General features: G+C 42.7%; 1 protein-coding gene across 1 annotated transcript in view; it reads left to right on the top strand.

Moving 5' to 3' along the window:
* The first annotated feature begins 1,360 nt into the window (after positions 1-1,360).
* LOC116991483 (SHC-transforming protein 1-like) overlaps positions 1,361-19,327 on the top strand; it is a 64,248-nt gene continuing 46,281 nt past the window's right edge. The window contains exons 1-2 of the mRNA XM_033050113.1: positions 1,361-2,374; positions 15,842-15,912. Coding sequence (XP_032906004.1) covers positions 1,799-2,374; positions 15,842-15,912 — 647 coding nt within the window. The 5' untranslated portion in view covers positions 1,361-1,798. The remainder of the gene's footprint in view (positions 2,375-15,841; positions 15,913-19,327) is intronic.

The raw sequence follows: 19,327 nt of genomic DNA, 5'->3' as shown, positions 1-19,327 counted from the left end.
TTTATTTTCCATTGTGGATGTCCGAGACTCAGAATGAAACTCAATGAACAGTGAAGCAATGACTGACTCCCTTCTTCATTCACCTCTGGTCTACACCTCGCAGGGATTCGGCCGAGGTTTTTTGTTCATTTCTAACCTCCTGCGTGTTACCAGACTTCTCCGTCCAATTGCTCATTCCGCCATCATTTAAGAGTCAAACCAGGAAAAGGCAGCGGGACGGGCAGCATCTCTGGAGAGAATTAATGGGTGACGTTTCGGGTTGAGATCCTTCTTCTCGACCCGAAGCGTCGCCCATTCCTTCTCTCCGGAGATGCTGCCTGTCCCGCTGAGTTACTCCAGAATTTTGTGTCTACCTTCGATTTAAACCAGCATCTGCAGTTCTTTCCTACGCAGGAAAAGACAGGTCGGGGTGAAATATTCAGTTAATTTAAGGATGTAGAAAGAGAAACAGTTGTCCATTCGGCATGCTCCGCCGTTCCACAGGGTCATATCCCCGTGACACTCATCACAGTCAATATTTTACTGAATTTGACAGTTGAATGAATAAAAGCAGATTAATTTCCCCTATCTTCCCACTCAAATCCTGACTTCCTGTGTGCTTGGCAGTTTTCATTATGCCTTCAGAGAAAATGTGATAGCTTCAGGAAGCTGCAGCAGACCGGAGATTGAACCGATAGTCAATTTTTTTTTTCAACTCCAAGCTCGGAGAAAGATGCATCATGCCTTCCCACGGGTTCAGTACCGCACCTTCTGGTGTTGTCTCAACAGTCAATCGAAGCTCTCGAAAATCAAGCAGGGCTTTGGCTTTAATCTTCAGCGTTGATATTATCATCCAAATTCCCAGTCGTGTTACTTTCTTAGACACCTTTCTGACCGCGAATTCTAGAGTGCTTTTACAAACTGGGATTTTAAAATGTGCAGTGTTAATTCTTTAGGGTATTTATGGTACATGAGTCACAACCCTGCTTTGCTGATTGGCTACGAGGGGATTACCCCAGGGATTGGCAGTCAATTACAGCGAGCTCCGCTTCATTCACAGATTTATTAGCGTGTGCACTGAGGGGGAAACTCATTCATAAAAATTCATTCATAAAAATTCGGGGCGACCACCCCCTTCCCCCTCCCCTCCCCCCCGCTCGCTCTCCGCCTGCAGAGGAATGGTTGGGGAATATTGTTTGAGGAAACGTGTAGAGTTTTGCAATTGGCGATCTTCGACAGGACGGTGAAGACAGAGGAAGGAGGGAGAGAAAGGCAGAGAGCTTTGCGGAATCCGCCGCCACTGGCGTGTGATCACACCCTCGGCAACTGGAGAGAGAGGGGGGGGGGGGGGGGGGTGGGGAGAGAGAGGAGGGCAGGAACACTCACTACAACAGCTGGGACATCTAACGTCAGCTCTGAAACGCCGGGCCATTGCAGCAGTGTTACTGCCCGGCGAGGGTCAATGGAGCCGCCAGTTCCCCGGGTTTGCTCGCTGACTGTAGACCTCCCCATCACCATCTGACTTGCACGGTGCCGCTTCGAGCACACACACACACACCAGTCGCTGCCTCCAAGTGGCGGCGCGTTTGAAGCGGCGGACAGCAGTTTGCTGGGTTTGAGTCAACGCGGGGAATGAGAGGAAACCTCGGACTCGTTAGTTTTTCACTTTGTATTCACTGTGTGGACATTACAAGCAGGATAATATAGACCCACCGCCGAAACCATCTCCAGTTCAGGTCAGGTCCAACGATTGGTAACTTTGCCGGTGGACTGTGGACTGGGAGGGTTGTGGACGAGTTGGTGCCGCAGCGGGTAGGCTATGAGAGAACGCATTCGCTGTCGCCTCGCTGGGCACCCATCACATGTAGGGAGACTATTTCAACAGCCGGGGATGCTTCACAGAGCGAAGTACAGCCGCTTTAGGAACGATTCTTTGTCATCCTTGGAGGAACCTTCGACCAATGCCGTCCTCAGGGGAAAGAGCCCGTCCTCTTCGCTGGCGCCCGGTTCATCAGCTGATGGGCTTCCACCCGAAGCGGAGGACATTGCAAGCGGTCTGTCTACCTTTCTTCCCAAAATGGCTCACCTGAAACTGTCCCACTCAGCGGCCGGGCTACTTGGCCTCAAGAGTTTTCCGCGGGGCACCAGAGAAACGCCGAGGAGAAAAGTGACCAACTCTCTCCGGACTCGGGGTCTCTCCTCTCCCTCGGCTCTTGATCTAACCCGCTGCCTTTCTCCACCCTCGCAGCCCGAGCCGCAGAAGGTGCCCGCGGGTACGATGCAGCCGGCCAGCGGCGAGTGGGTCAGCAGCGTCCATCCGGCAGAGCGGCCGGTCAAAGCACCGGCGCAAACACGGGATGATGATCTCAACTCGGGCACACTTTACACTGTGAGAGTAAGTCGCCGTTTTATTTCTAACTTTAACACTAATTGTTAACTTTTAATTAAGATTTATTATTATTTTTTTTTTCAATCAAGAATTTGGCTTCGATTGTCATATGTATCGATAACGGTATTCGAATACCGATACTGAATATTCCTACTTGCAACAATAGAACCCGCCTGTAAACACAATACACATAGTCTGAAGAAGGGTCTCGTCCCGAAACTTCGCGCATTCCTTATATTCAGAGATGCTGCCTGTCCCGCTGAGTAACTCCGGTATTTTGTGTCTATCTTCGGTGTAAACCAGCATCTGCAGTTCCTTCATATATAGATAATATATAATTAACAAAAAATCGACAAATTAGTAACACCAACACTAGTCACAAAAAGTTGCACTAAACGTTATTCCCTTTATCCTGTATCTGTACAGGAAATAGTCTCCCTACATGTTACAATGACAATAAAGAAACTATTCTATTCTATTCTACACTGTGGACGGCTTGATTGTATTTCGCTTGATTGATTTCGCTGGTAGACAAAAGTGCTGGAGAAACTCAGCGGGTGCAGCGGCATCTATGGAGCGAAGGAAATAGGCAACGTTTCGGGCAGAAACCCTTCCTAGTCTTTTCGCTAACTGGTTAGGACGCAACAAAAAAAGCTTTTCTAAACTAAACTAAACCAAACCAAACTAAATAAACTCAACTAAAACCCGAACTCTTTTGATGAAAAAAATCTTCCTCGGATCCATCTAAAAGTCTTACCCTTCAACTCAAACCTATGACCTTTGATATTGGACACGAGTCAAAAGGGAAATGTAAGATTTAGGAAGATGAAATAAGACAGGATCATTAAGGAATATGAATGAAGCAGGAGAGAATTTAAAGAAGAAATCAGGAGGCTAAAAGAGGCCATAAAATGTCATTGACTAGTATAATTAAAGAGAATGTCAAGGCATTTTAAACATTAATAAAAAAACGCGTCGTTAACTATTGAGAGAGGGGGACCATGACAAAGATGGAAATGTCAAATACTAAAGGGCGTAGCTTTAAGGTGAGAGAAGGAGAGTGCATAGATTTGTGAAACTATTATATTTTACACAGTGGTAGGTGCTTGGAGCGCTGAACTGGGCGTTGGGATGGGGTGGGGGTGGAAGAAGATACGCAGAACACAATACCTCAAACTTATCTGAATTCAACTCCATTTCCCATTCCTCCATCCACTTGCCCAGCTGATCAAGATCCCACTGCAATTTTTGATAACATTACCATTGAATTCTTGATTATCATCTCCACTGTAACACACTCCATTTGTTTTTGCTTTATTGACATTATTTCAGTGTTGCGAAATGAAAATTTCAGTTGTTGTGTCATTAAAGAATGTGCCACTCAAAACAAAAAGTAAAGTAAATATGACTCTCCAACAAATAACTATTTAAGAAAGCTATGTGCAATTGGCGAACTTCACAATCTATATTTTAAAAATAAAGTTGACTCATTGAAATGCCACCAAACATTTTTGATAATTGTTTCCCAGAAGTATTATCTTGCAAGAAAATAAGGCAGTAGGTGTGTGACCAGTCCTGTTCCACAGGAATTGGTGCTGGGACCTCTTTGGCGTGATATGTATATGAATGATTGAAAAACATGTTAGTGGGCTGATTCAGGGCCGGATTAAGACCCATAGCACTTAAAAAAAGATTTTGGTGCCCCCATATATATGTAATTAAAAATATAAACAATAATAAACCATAAAATAAATTTTAATTTTTCAAAATGAAACAAAAGTAACAGTAAGATGGAAAATGATGTTTATTTTTGTATACTTCCACTTTATTCATATTTGAAATGTTTTCTCCTACTTTTTTTAATTGCAAAGTCTTTGATCAGATCCTCAAAATTAATCTTACGTAACACATCTGCTTCTATACTTAGTAGAGATAAGGCATCCAGCCTGCCTTGTTGCATAGTTGTTCCGATCATATAAACCACTTCGAATATTATTTTAGCACGTTTAAAGTGATTTATTTTGTGCCGTAAACCATTTACCATTTCTGTGGTGCCCCCCTTCCCTTGATGCCCTAAGCACGTGCTTATTTTGCTTAATGGTTAATCAAGCCCTGGGCTGATTAGTAAGCTTGCAGGTGACATAAGAATTGGCAGAGTTGTAGATAGTGAAGAAGGTTGTCAAAGAATACAGGTGGATATAGACCAGTTGGAAATATGGGCAGAGCAATGGCTGATGGTGTTTAATTCAAATAAGTGTGAGGTGCTGCACTTTGGGATGTTAAATGTAAGAGGAAAGTATGCTTTAAGTAGTCAAACCCTTGGGAGGATGGATGTACATGGCGAGCTTGAGATAAAGGGATCCATAGTTCCTTGAAAGTAGCACACAGTAGATGTAGGGATACAAATCAAATTGTCATAATTGGCATAGATATAGTGGGCCGAAGAGCCCATTGCTGTGCTATACTGTTCCTCATTCAATGTTCTATGTTCTATTTAATTCCCAATATGCATTTATTGCTGCAGTCCTATCTTATGTCGAATGCCAAAATGTGGGTGGACTTTCTGTTCAAAATCCTAGATCTTGAACAACACAAATCTTCGAAGGCAAATATTCTGTTCAGTACAAACCATCAAAGCACTAGAGAGCGTGAAGCTTTTTAAAGATTTTGTTCAACTATTTAAGAATATTGTCTAAATATGATAAATAAATATTGTTTACTCTGTGAGGGTCTCTGCCAAAGTCCCTTCTATTCTTGGTCCCTTTATCTACAAAAGTTTTCATTTTGATTTCAATGTCTGGATGTCAGTAAATCTGATAAATAATTGAACACTCAACCAGTTTTCCTTTGTTACAAATAATCATTCAACTGGAAACTAGAACAAAGTTCTGCACTGTCACTCTCCTCTTGCTACACGAAGTAGTACTCCTCATGAGTAGATATCTATTTGGGTAAATGCACAGAGTCTCTTGCCCAGGTAGGTGAATCGAGGACCGGAGGACATAGGTTTAAGATGAAGGGGAAAAGATTTAATAGGAAACTGAGGGATAACTTTTTCACACAAAGGGTGGTGGGTGTATGGAACAAGCTGCCAGAGGAGGTAGTTGAGGCTGGGACTATCCTAACGTTTATAAAACAGTTGGACAGGTACATGGATAGGACAGGTTTGGAGGGATATGGACCAAACGCAGGCAGGTCGGACTATTATAGCTGGGATATTAGCTATAGCTAATATAACTATAGCTATTATAGTTGGTCCATGTAGGCAAGTTGGGCCAAGGGCCTGTTTCCACACTGTATTACTCTGACAGGGAAAAGTAGCTGAATGAATGAGGAGCAAGGATGGAGAAGTGGTAGTTGAGGACGAGGGGGTAATCTTGTATCTGAGGAGGAGGAGAGGGTGCATTAAGATAGTTGGTGCAGAAAGAATAACTCGGGTAAAGTGGGATGAAGCCAGGAACATTTTGAAAGGGAAGATCAGAACATTCAAATCAATTTGTTCCTGTTCAAGTAGTTACTGAAGGCATGAAGGGAGTGTTACAAGAACTTTCAAACCGAGACATCCCACTCTGACACACTTACAGCATATTGATAAGAATCTAGCCTCATGTTTCTCTGCTATGAAATTCTCATTTATTAAGGAAAAAACATGGATTATATAATCGGAGAGGCACGAATAATTGATCCATTTTGTCATCATTTTGTAATTAAAATCCTATTGATGCCTTTGAGCACCCAATGCATATTTAAAATTGGTTCAGTAAATAAGTGTTATATTCTGTTCTTTATTCCTGTGTTTGTGCCTGAAAAGTAAGATTTATCATTTGAAAGTATGATTCATCCGAAGTCTGTATGCACACAGTTATTTCTGGCATTGGGCCCAACCTGTCAGAGAAATCTACAAAGGCTCATAGGAAGTAGATTAGCTCCAGTGAGTCACTGCTTCTGCCTCTTCATCCATCATTCATGATACTGAATATATATTTAGTGTGTTGGTCATTCCTTTCATGCTGACGTGCAAGAGTTTCTTTCTCATTAGCAAATTAAGAATGAGCTACAGGACACCTGTTAATTTTGCAGATTGAGGACTAAATGCAGAGTTAAGCCCCTGTCCCACTTAGGAAACCTGAACGGAAACCTCTGGAGACTTTGCGCCCCACCCAAGGTTTCCATGCGGTTCCCGGAGGTTTTTGTCAGTCTCCCGACCTGCTTCCATCCTGGCCACACACTCATCTCCCTGCTACCTTCAGGTAGAAGGTACAGGAGGTGGTCAACCTCCGGCGACCACCTGCAACTTCCGGGAACCGCACGGAAACCTTGGGTGGGGCGCAAAGTCTCCAGAGGTTTCCGTTCAGGTTTCCTAAGTGGGACAGGGGCATAATGCATATCCGGACAACTTTCAATCACACACACACACACACACACACACAATCATAGCCTGTACATTGCATGAAAAGATGGGGGGAAATCTGGTTTAAAAAAACCGGAGGTACACCATTGACTATAACAGAGGAGTAGAAAACTAAGTGCTGGAGGAACTCAGTGGGTCAGGCAGCATCCGTGGAGGGAAATGGACTGACAACGTTTTAGATCGGAACCCTTCCAGAGGGGTCCCGACCAGAAACGTCATCAGCCCGATTCCCTCCACAGACGCTGTCTGACCAGCTGAGTTTCTCCAGCAGCTTCCTTTTTGCTCAAGATTCCAGCATTTGTTGCCCCTTGTGTCTCCATAACAGCGAGATAGTACAGTTTTAGATCTATTGATGACAGATCTTGACAGATCAAGAGCAGCCTCCAGGGGTGATTGTATAGTCCCGTTTAGGAAAAGTGTCTTTGGGCAGTCAGTATTTTCATATCGAGCGTCGCAGACCTAGAACGCGATACCATGCGTCATACGGGATCTGCCAACCCTTACCTCATTTACCAAACATCTAAAAACATGGTTACTGCAAAATCAAAATTGCAATCATAATCTACCTTAAAATTATCCTATGGTACTCTTTTATTGCTACTTTTTTACTTTATTGTTTGTTTTGTTTTGTTTTTATCTTTTGTTTTGTCTTTTTTCTTATTGAATGATTGTGTCGTGATGTGTTTACCTTGTTTACCAGAGGGACTAAAGATGGAAATTAGCTACTGGCTACAATCTTGCGTATTACATGTAAATGTTTATTAATATGCACTGTCCTCTAAATAAATAAATTACAAATTACAATTACAGTCCAGTGAAATTGTTGACTGATGAATAAGAGGAGACAATGTAGCCAAGAAAGAAGTAGGGTTGATTTTAATCACCAATTAAACTGTTGGAGCAAAGAGATTCTATTAGTGTCCTCTACCCTGGGGGAAAGAAAGTGAGTGCTCACTTTACCCATGTCTCTCATGATCTTGTACACCTCAATAAGGTCACTGCTCAGTCTCCTATGCTCCAAAAAGAAAAGCCCAAGCCTATTCAGCCTCTCTCAATAAATCAAAGCCCAAGCTTTGTAATATCTTGGTGAATCTCTTTTGCACCCTTTCCAATTTAATGTCATCCTTCATATCTCTGGGTGACCAGAATAACAATACAAAGACACAATACTTCAACTCCCACCAATATTTCTAGATAGCTTCATCATGATATCCCAACATCTGTACTTGATATCCTTCCCATTGAAGTCAAGTGTGCCAGAAGCCGTCTTCACCGCCCTGTCCACCTGACTCGCCACTTTCAGGGAACCATACACCTGTGTCAAAAGGTAATGGATTACAAACAAATATAACCCACAAAACGTGTTGTAATCTCCTAGAAATAAAGTTTAACTAATTCAATTACTGCAAACTAGTGATACTGATTATAGCAGCGATAAAAATCTTTTGAAAATATTTTGGGCATTTAATTAAGTCAAGAGAGTTTATTGTCATGTGTCCCAGATAGGACAATGAAATTCATGCTTGCTGCAGCACAACGGAATGAACACAGACAATGCTGAAAATAGTCAGCAAGTTCGGCTGGATCTGTGAAGAGAGAAACAGAGTTAGCGCTTTAGGTCGAAGACTCGTTCTCAGAAAGTATGGGTTGTATGGAATTCTTGACTTGCCCCTCTTTAGTTAAACTTCTTTTGAAAGGAGTGAGTGAACTTGAGGGATGTCAGATTGCCACTTCACCCACCACAAGGGTGTGGTAATGCCCCTGTCCCACTTAGGAAACCTGTATGGAAACCTCTGGAGACTTTGCGCCCCACCCAAGGTTTCCGTGCGGTTCCCGGAGGTTGCAGGTAGTGGAAGCAGGTAGAGAGACTGACAAAAACCTCCGGGAACTTCCAGGAACCGCACGGAAACCTTGGGTGGGGCGCAAAGTCTCCAGAGGTTTCCGTTCAGGTTTCCTAAGTGGGACAGGGGCATTAGTAGAACTTTGCCTTTGTTCCAACCATCCACATTCACTGTTGATTCAGCAAGACTCCAGAATGATGTGTTACCTCCATAGTACCAGAGGGTGAGATTCAGGGCAGTTGTGTGGCAGGTGAGAAATTTGAGGCAAATGTGGAAGTTAAAGAAAATAACTTCAGTAGCCAGGTACAAGATAGTGAGTGAGGAAAATCTGATGGACTGAACTAGATTTATTTCAATGAAAGAAGGCTGACAGGTAAGGCAGATGAACTCAGGGCATGGGTCGGTATATGAGATTGGGATTTTATCGCCATGAAGGAATGTGGTTAAGGGGTGGACCGGACTGCCACTCAATGTTCTGTGGTACAGTTGCTACACGAGGGATGTAGAGGAGGGGCAGGAATTAGAGGAGTAAATATGTATGGACATCACAGAGAGGTGTTCAAATAATAAGGTTGCAATAGTAGATGATTTTAACATCCCTCATATTGACTTATGCACTGGGACAGCAATGGTGCTAAGGACTTTGTATGTGGAGGAACCTATTCAAACTGTGTCCAGGATAGTTTTCTCAAGCAATATGTAGATGGCTCTCCTAGATAGTGGACAACACTCCACCGCCTATTGAGAATTGAGGGAGGGTAAGAGGGACACTAGAAGAACAGACCAGGGAGTATTGCATTCACTCAAGTTCAGCAATAATTCCGAGCAGTATTGAACTGAATACCCATTCTAAATACCTGTCGACATTGAGGTCCAATTGAGCTCGAAAATATGGAACTGTTCCACAGAATCATTGTCACACTCCCTCTGTGGCAAGTATATGTTTTTTTTTAGAGAAGATGATTAATATACACAATGCTCCAGGTGCTGCCTCAGCATGGCTAAACCTTATGCCTTCTTTGTTAGCAAAGTTGCACTAAAATTGATTTTCCTCCCAATTTGTTTGGAAATATGTTTCTGGAGTTTCGGACCCATTGAGAGTGCCCACGCACCAGTTGCAATCACTGGCAGGCTGGTTGCATTCGCAGATTGCTGAAAGTTTTAGCTCCACTGTTTCCAAATATCTCCAACTGCAAATTGTGAATTTTGTTTGACTTCCATCACCGTCTGCAGGAGAAAGGGGTGAACCTTTGACCAGGCTGGACTTTGTCAAAAACAGGTAAACTCCAGGAGGAACTCAGAAGGTCAGACAGCATCTGTGGAAGGACATAGACAGACAACATTTTAGGTTGGGTTTCTTATTCAGACTTCCGTCCATTTCCCTCCACAGATTCACTGAGTTCCTCCAGAAGTTTGTTCTTTGCACAAGATTCCAGTATCTGCAGCCTCTTGTGTCTCAGGCCTGAAAACCGTTTGTCAACGCGACACCTAACCCTTTTGCTCCTTCCTCAGTGATTCCAGCTTACATGAGAAGACACAGATATTTTTGATATTTGCAGCCATTTAATAATGCCCCTGTCCCACTTGGGAAACCTGAACGGAAACCTCTGGAGACTTTGCGCCCCACCCAAGGTTTCCATGCAGTTCCCGGAGGTTGCAATTGGTTGCCGGAGGTTGCAGGTAGTGGAAGCAGGTAGGGAGACTGACAAAAACCTCCGAGAACCGCACGGAAACATTGGGTGGGGCGCAAAGTCTCCAGAGGTTTCCGTTCAGGTTTCTTAAGTGGGACAGGGGCATTACTGACCTCTTAACATGAGTACTAAAGGCACACATTCACAATGCACCTTTGACACAAGGTGACCCAAAGTGTTTTACAGCCAATTAAAAGGAATTTTAGGTGTAGTCACATTGTATTGGGGGATTATGGCTGACGGGAAGAACAATTTCCCACTGGCAGCAGTAACTATGTAATCTACTTAAGGATGTGGGCTAATTATTAGTTGAGTTACTATCTTGTTCTTCAAAGTACAGTTGTGGGATCCATATGTGAACGAGCATATTAATAATATCATAATAAAGACAGCTCCTCCGACATTGCAGCAATCATTCAGTTTCACTGGAGTTTAGATTTTTCTGCTCCAGAGCCTCGTCTGGGTCCTGAACCACCAACCTATTGACTTGGAAACAGCTGTACTATCAACTGAGCTGCAGGCAATATTAATGGTAACCAACCTATATGTACTCATCTAGTTGCTACCTGCTACTTCCAAGATTGTTTCTTCATTGTAGTGTCACCATAGCAAATCTGAATCCAAAAATATCTGTTCTTCAGAGTTTAATCTCTTTGATTACAGAAATGATTACTTAAATATTGAACAGGTAAATACAGCATATTAATATGCCCTCTGTTATTGAACTCTCCCATGTGAAGAAACACCCTCTGTATTTGCCCTATCATGTCCCCTATGAATCTCATATGTTTCAAGATCATTCCATCAACTTCTGAAATGTATTTTAACTTTCTGGTGATTCCTGTATTTGGCATCTCGGATCCCTTAATGCTACTGCTTTCTTTAAATCTCTCTTCCAAAAAATGTGCTCTTTCAAAATAAATGACTCCCATTTTCCCACATCAGACTACATTTTCCACACTCATCTTACTTAGTATGTGTCCCCAGACTGTCTGTCTTCCCCTTCCCCTTGCCTTCTCGCCTAATTTTATGCCATTTTCCAAACTGACATCCGATTATTGACATTCCCTTTCCTCCGAATCATTGATATACATTCGCAAACCCTTGTGGTTGCAGAGGTAATTCCAGTGGTACCCCATGGGCCACGGGTTGCCAACGTACAAGGGTGCAATAATTCTCTCCTCCACCTCGTAGAGGCCGCTGAGAGAAGAGCAAAATAAATGTTAACTTTCAGCCAACACCAAGTTCTGGAATTATGACTGCCTTGGTCATAATACATTATCACAGATCAATAAGCATGTCAAACATCAGTGTGTCTGGATCCATGCAATGGCCAATAAAAGACATTATATCACATGTCAATTCATCAAATGAAGCTCTTGTCTTTCAATGTTTAGTGCACTTTCAGTGCTATTAATACTTTATAACGGGTAATCAATTTGACTTACAATTTTGCATTTCTGTAGTCTTGGATATAAACAATTTAAATCATCAATGCCTGGTTTTTTTTTCTCTCCAACTGTGGTGTGAGTTGGATGTATTGACCATTTCTTGTCTCCAGTCAAAGGAGTGCAGATGAGGGAAATCTAAAATGAAAGCACGTAATACAGGAAATGCTCAACAGGTTAGGTTGCATCTGTCAAAGTTTCAGATTGGAGATCCTTTGTCAGAATTTGGAAAGAGCCAAACATGGATTGTTAAGGTGCAGGGCAAGTAGGGCAAGCAAATGTCTTTGATAAAGTTATCTAGTCAATGAGTCATTGACATATCCTCCTCTATCAGAGAGATGAAAGGGGAAGAAAAGAAACAAACCAAGCAATGTAGAAAGACACAAAGTGCTGTAGTAGCTCAGTAGATCAGACAACATCTCAGGAGAACATGGATAGGTGACTTTTTGGCTGGAGCCCCTTCAGAAGAAGTCTGATGAAAGGTCCCAATTGAAACATCACCTATCCATGTCCTCCTGAGATGCTGCCAGAGCCATTGAGCTACTCCAGCACTCTGCGTCTTCTTTTGCAAACCAGCATCTGCAGTTCCTTTTTTTTTTTAACAACCGAGGCCACACCACAGATAGATAACTGATAAAGACAGAAATCAAGTTATCTCAAGGTGTAGTACTCCAGAAGGCTGCCTCCATGCTGAGGTGGAAGATGGGACGGTAATTTGATTTCTCAGAATCATTCATCCCTGCTCACACTAGATTGGAAGAAGAGCACGTGAATTACTGCTTCACCTGGAAAGACAGTTTGGGTTCCTAGATGTTGGAAGGGAAGAGATGGAAGAACAGATAGTGTTGCCTGCAGTTGTAAGGGAAAATGCTGCAAGAACTGGTGTAGTTGCTGGGAATGGAAAAATGGACAAGGGAGAACATATTTGGAGTACAGTGTTCAATTTTGTTCACCCTGCATAGGAAAGATCTTGCTAAGCAGGAAAGGGTGCAGAGAAGATTTATGAGGATGTTGTCAGAACTTGAGGGCCTGAGCTATAAGGAGATATTGGGCAGGTTAGAACTCTATTCATTGGAGCGCTGGAGACTGAGGAGTAATCTTATAGAGGTGTGTAAAATCATGAGGCAATTAGGGTGAATTCAATCCCAATACCCAGAGTAGAGGAATCAAGAACCAGAGGACATAAGTTGAAGGTGAGAGGGGAAAAGTTTGAATAGGAATCTGAGGGACAACTTTTTCACACAGAGGGTGATGGGATATGGAGAAGCTGCCAGAGGTGGTAGTTGAGGCAGGTACTATAACAACAGTTAAAAGACATTTCGACGGGTATATGGACAGGAAAGGTTTAGAGAGATATGGGCCAAACTCCAGAAGGTGGAACTAGCTTAGATGGGGTATCTTGGTTGGCATGGGCAAGTTGGGCCAAATAACCTGTTTCTGCACTGTGTGACTCTCTGACTCTGATTCTAACTAATGAATGTTTCACAAGCTGTCGCTGACTTCCTTAAACCAAACACTTCCATGGCAATGCCTTATAAAGGTGATAATTGAGTCATTTCTCACCTCCTCCAAACTCTTATTGAAAGCCACCTGTCATATTCCTTCATACTACATTAATTTGGTTTTAGAGTAAATTGAAAGTTGTCATCGTCATCCATTTTTTGTTTGCCAATTTGCCAAATTATGATCTTTAAATTTCAACACCTATGTGATTAGGAATTTGAAATTGAACTTTCTACCTTTGCATTGCTGGACCAATATTATGCCCATTAAACTAGTGAACCCCTTGGACGGTGAGCCAGATTTCTATGAGTATGTAGACACCTCCCTAGTGTCAGAAAGGTGCCTGATGTAAAAGTCATCCATTTATGCAGGTGTGAGTCAGTGACAAAATAAGTAATTTGGGATCATTTATTATCAAAACAAAATATTGATTTCTTTTTAAAACCTTTCTTTGGGTTGCTGTTTGAAATTAAAGCTAAAAAAAGCAGGAATGATTTGTTCACGCTATAACCTCATAGAATGAGTCATCTCCTGAATGCATTGTGATGCAGAGGTGTAAAGGTAATGCAGAGCAAACCGTACTCTCCTGGGTCTCTTTCAAGAATAGTCTGTTAGTGATGATCCATTTAAATAAAAATCACAAATTCACTTTTTACGAGCAAAAGCAAATCTTCAAAGTGCAACTTCTTGCTGCCACCCGCTGAACACATTCCAATCCACAGCCTTTGTTGTAAACCTCCCACGCGGATATTGTGCAAATTAGGCAGCTCAACAATCGAGACTCTTATGTTTATCTTCACAACTCTTGACTGAGTATTGACTGTGGAAGGGCTCATCTGAAAGCACCTCAGTAAGTTTGCAGATGACACCAAAATTGGTGGTGTAGTACTGTAGTGGACTGAGAAAAAGGTTATCTAAGATTACAAAAGAAACTGGACGAATGGACCCAGGAATGGCCGATGGAATTTAACTTGGACAAAATAACATTTTGATAAATTAATCCAGGATTTGCACTGTAAATGGTAATGTCCTGGAGAATGGTGTAGAATAGAGGCACCTAGGAGTGCAGGTATATAGTTCCCCAAAAGTAGCAACACAAGTTTAGTTTAGTTTAGAGACACAGCACGGAACCAGGCCCTTTGGCCCACTGAATCCGCACTGACCAGCGATCCCTGCATACTTACACTATCCTACACACACTCGGGACAATTTACATTTATACCAAGCCAGTTAATCTACAAACCTGCTTGGAGTGTGGGAGGAAACCGGAGATCTCGGAGAAAACCAGGGCATGGGGAGAACGTACAAATTCTGTACAGAGAAGCACCCATAGTCAGGATCGAATCCGGGTTTCTGGCTACGCCAGCGTGCTGCACTAGACAGTATTGTAAAGAACTTGCCTTTCTCACCCAGGGCACTGAATACAGAATTGGGACATCATTTTGCCACTGTATCAGTCATCAGTCAGATCACACTTGGAGTATTATGTTCAGTTCTGGTCACCCAGCTATAGGAAGTATGTAATTACGTTAGAAAGGATGTAGAAAGGATTAATGGGGATGTTACCAAGATTGGGGAACTCCAGTTATAAGGAAAGATTCAAAAGGCTGTGACACTTTCCCTGGAACATAGGAACCTGCGGTGTGACCTTGTGCAGATATATAAAAGGACATGGATAAGGTGAACTTCCCAGGGTAAGGCAATCATAAATTAGAGGGCATAAGTTTAAGGTGAGAGGGGAAAGATTTAAATGAGACTGTAGGGACAACTTTTTCAGGGGATGGCATGTATGTGGATGAGCTGCTAGAGGAGGTGGTAGAGGAAGTACAATTACAACATTTAAAGATATTTGGACAGTTGAATGTGTAGGAAGGTTTTAGAGGGATATTGGCCAAATGTAGGCAATTGAGACTAGCTCATAAGGACATCTTGGTTGCAATGGAGGACTTGGACCGAGAGGGCCTGTTTACATCGCTGTATAACTCAATGACTCTGACTTTGACTCACTGATTCACCCAGCTCTACTTTGAAAACTGTTCCCCTCTACTCTCCCCTCCCCAGTTCTGAGGACGAGCCCCTGACCTGAAACATGGAATAGTTTCACTTTCCACAGATGCTGACTGACTTTGTTCCTTTGTTGTTTGTATAATCATCAAACTGCTCAAACTCCACCTCTGCTGCCATTGAATGATTATTAGCAAATGACCATCTCCCGTTGTTTTTCATCCTCTTGGAAGGATGAAATGGGATAGAAATACATTCTTCCTCCCACATGCTAAACATTTTACATGATGCCGGCTGTTCTTCGTATCCTGATTCCAAAATGTGTCTGAAGTGAAGTGAGTCAATGTCAGAAGCAGATCAGAAGATGCAGCTGATAATAATTGCTGCTCCACGGACCCATCTCGAAATGTTTCCAGTTCACCCAGGTTAGGGCCTGGAGTAGCAATGTTGGTCAGTATAGTGGGGTGCACACAACTTGTTGTTTCACTGACCTCAAAATTACTTAATTTTGTTCATATAGTTCATCTTTGAATAATTTTAAGAAAGTTATATGCCTTTCTCCTTTCCTGTTTCAGTATATGGGTTGTGTGGAGGTCCTGCGGTCCATGAGGACACTTGATTTCGGTACAAGAACCCAAGTAACAAGGTAAGCACCCATGGAAAATGTGGATTCGTAACATGTGCACTCGTAACATGTTTCTTTTTCTTTTGTATTAATTAACAAATCATTATCTGCTTGGGTGTGTCAGTACCAGTTTTAGAAATATTCTTGATTAGCAGGAAGCTGGCTAATCAAGTCGTGTTGTAGTTGAATTTGTTTTCAACAATGTCTTGTCTGTGCCTAGGAGCAGTGATGGGGGGGTCTGGATGTGTGTGTGTGTACGTGTGAGTGTGTGTTAGTGAGATGTTTTGAAGGGATTGGATGCAGATGCTTGCTGCTCAGTTACAAATTCATTCCTGGACCAAGAATTCTCTGCCACAGAAGGTAGTTGAGGCCAGTTCATTGGCTATATTTAAGAGGGAGTTAGATGTGGCCCTTGTGGCTAAAGGGATCAGGGGGTATGGAGAGAAGGCAGGTACAGGATACTGAGTTGGATGATCAGCCATGATCATATTGAAAGGCGGTGCAGGCTCGAAGGGCCGAATGGCCTACTCCTGCACCTATTTTCAATGTTTCTAACAAGGTGAACAAGAAAATGATGTTTAAGAAGGAACTGCAGATGCTGGAAAATTGAAGGTAGACACAAATGCTGGAGAAACTCAGCGGGTGAGGCAGCAATTGTGATGCGTAGGAAATAGGCAACGTTTCGGGTCGAAACCCTTCTTCAGACTGATGTGGAGAAAAGAAAAGGATCCTATCAGTGCCATTGCAAATGAGCTTTATGCTCAGCATTCACCCGGTGAGCGTTACACAGCTCAGCTCAGCAGTTTGCTTCTTTGTAATTCCAGAACATTTCTTCATTTGCAGAGTTTGTAGTGTCTGGCAACAAATCAAGCGGTAGTAGACGAGAAACATGGCAACTTAGTTGCCTGATTTGTCACTTGTCCCATCATACACTCAGGGATAACCCATGATTTCCCTTCTGTGAGTATCTGTGGAGACTTCACTCAGTGGTCAATCTGCAAGGTATTAAAATATGCTTACAGCCCAAATCACAGCCAACCAGTTGGAACAGAGACCAGGGAGGGAGATAGAAAGATGCTTCAAGAAGATAGAGAGAAGCTGAATCAGTCTGAAGAAGGGTCTCGACCCGAAACGTCACCCATTCCTTCTATCCAGAGATGCTGCTGCCTGTCCCGCTGAGTTACTCCAGCATTTTGCGTCTACCTCCGAGAGAAGCTGAATGTTGGGCAAGGACATTATATAATATGAAAATCCTTTGAAGTCATCCATATTAGACAACATGGACAACACAGCAACATACCTACTATGCCATGTCTATGCAGAACGTGATGCCAATTTAAAGAAATCTCTTCTGCTTACACATGGTCTATATCCCTCTATTCCTTGCCTGTTCAAGTGCCCATCTATATGTTGTTTAATCATTGGTATTATACAGTATCTGCTTCCACCACCTCCTCTACCAGTGCATTCCAGGCCACATTGCTCCCTGTGTATATATATATTTTTAAAATCTTGCTCATAAATCTTCTCGAAATATTTCCCCTCTCACCTTTAAATCTATTCTGTCTGGTATTTATCATTTCCACGCTAGGAAAAATACTCTATCTACTTAACTATTCCTGTTATTATTTTACATGCTTCAATCAGGTCACCCATCATCCTCCAATGCTCCAGAGAACACAATTATGTTTGTCCAACTTCTTTATGCTAATGCACTCCAATCCAGACCACATCCTGGTGAACCTCTTCTGCACTCTGTCCAACGCCTGCACGTCTTTCCTGTGGCAGTGACCAGAACTGTACAAAATGCTCCATCTAAGCAGAGTTTTATAAAGCTGCATAAAACAAAAAAGGAAATGTTTTTAATTGTAAGAGAATGAATTATATTGACGTGCCAAGGAACATGAGCATGTCTGTATGCAAGTCACTGAAAGCTAACATCCAGGCAAATCCGGGGTTATAGAGTATAGGAACAAAGCTGTCTGGCTGTCAGGAAATGGGTGAAACCACACCTGGAACACTTGTACAGTTTTTATTTCCCTACCCCAAGAAATAAGTGTTTGTGTGAAGGGAGTGTAACTGAGGTTTACAATGCTGAAAGTAAAACAAAATGATGGAAATGCTCAGCAGATCTGGTAGAATATTTTCCCCTGTCAATGGATTAATGCAAGCCATTTGAGGGTGATAATGCAAAGGCAAGGTCACTAACTAATGGGAAGCAAAAACTGAGCCAATATCACAGTTGGATGACTTACAACAGCAATGCCCAATTCTGATGCATTGAAGGCAAATTACCTGAAGGTGTGGACATCAATATTGCATCCAGAAAACTACAATGAGCCCAGGTGATGAGGTTTTGTTCCTCAGGCTTGCATTGGATCTGATTACAACAGCGCAGAAAGTCACATTGGGCCTAATTATAACAAAGCAGGAATCACAGGCAGAGGTCAGAGTGAGGGGTTGAAGAGGCAGGCACCAGGAAGCTCAGGGTCACACTGTGGATCGAATGTGGTCATCCAACCCATGGTTCATTTCCCCAATGTACAGGAGACAAGAGTGAGACCACTGCAGAACTGGTGAACCTTGTGTTACGGCTGTTTGGGTAATGGAAATTCACACTTGCTGAATTTGCAAATAGAGTTATAAAAATTCATACAGCATGGAAACAGGCTCTTTGGCCCAACTTGCCCATGCCAGCCAACATATCCCATCTACACTAGTCCACCTGCCTGTATTTGGCCAGTATTCTTCTAAACTATCCTATCCATGTCCCTTTAGACATTAGAAACATAAAGCGGAAACAGACCCTTCAGCCCACCAAGTCCATGCTGGCCAGTGATCACCCTGTACACTAACACTATCCTACAGACAAGGGACAATTTACAATTTTATCAAAGTCAATTAACCTACCAACCAGTACGTCTTTGGAGTGTGGAAGGAAACTGGAGCACCCAGAGAAAACCCACGTGTTCACAGGGAGAACGTACAAACTCCATACAGACAGCATCCGTAATCGGGATCAAGGGGGCAGGGAGAGTGGATCAGTGAGTTACAAAGGGAACAGCCCATCCAAAATAATGAACTGAGGGAGGGAAAGATGTGTTCGATCGTGGAATCTTGTTGGAGCTGATGGAAGTTGCATAAGATGTACCATTGGGAGGCTGGTGGGGTGCAAGATGAAGAGAGGAACTGTTTCCTTGCTCTTTCCCAGGGCAGGAGCTCTCGCCACTGTGCTAGAGAGGGATATTCAAGAAAAAGCAAGATACCTCTGTAGAAAGTCTTGTAATTGCAACAAATATAAAAAAGATGGAAGAATTCAGATAAAAGAATCGAGTCTCACAGGAGGCAGGGTGGGGGGGAAGTTGAATTCAAGATGGGTGCAGCGGTCTGTAGGCTTTGAATCTACGTTTGTGGCTAGCCTATATCCCGGGACAAA

Source organism: Amblyraja radiata, chromosome 34 (genome assembly GCF_010909765.2).
Source record: "Amblyraja radiata isolate CabotCenter1 chromosome 34, sAmbRad1.1.pri, whole genome shotgun sequence".
NCBI classification, from domain to species: domain Eukaryota; kingdom Metazoa; phylum Chordata; class Chondrichthyes; order Rajiformes; family Rajidae; genus Amblyraja; species Amblyraja radiata.
The sequence above is the reverse complement of the archived record's forward strand: the minus strand, read 5'-3'. Positions and strand labels throughout refer to the sequence as shown.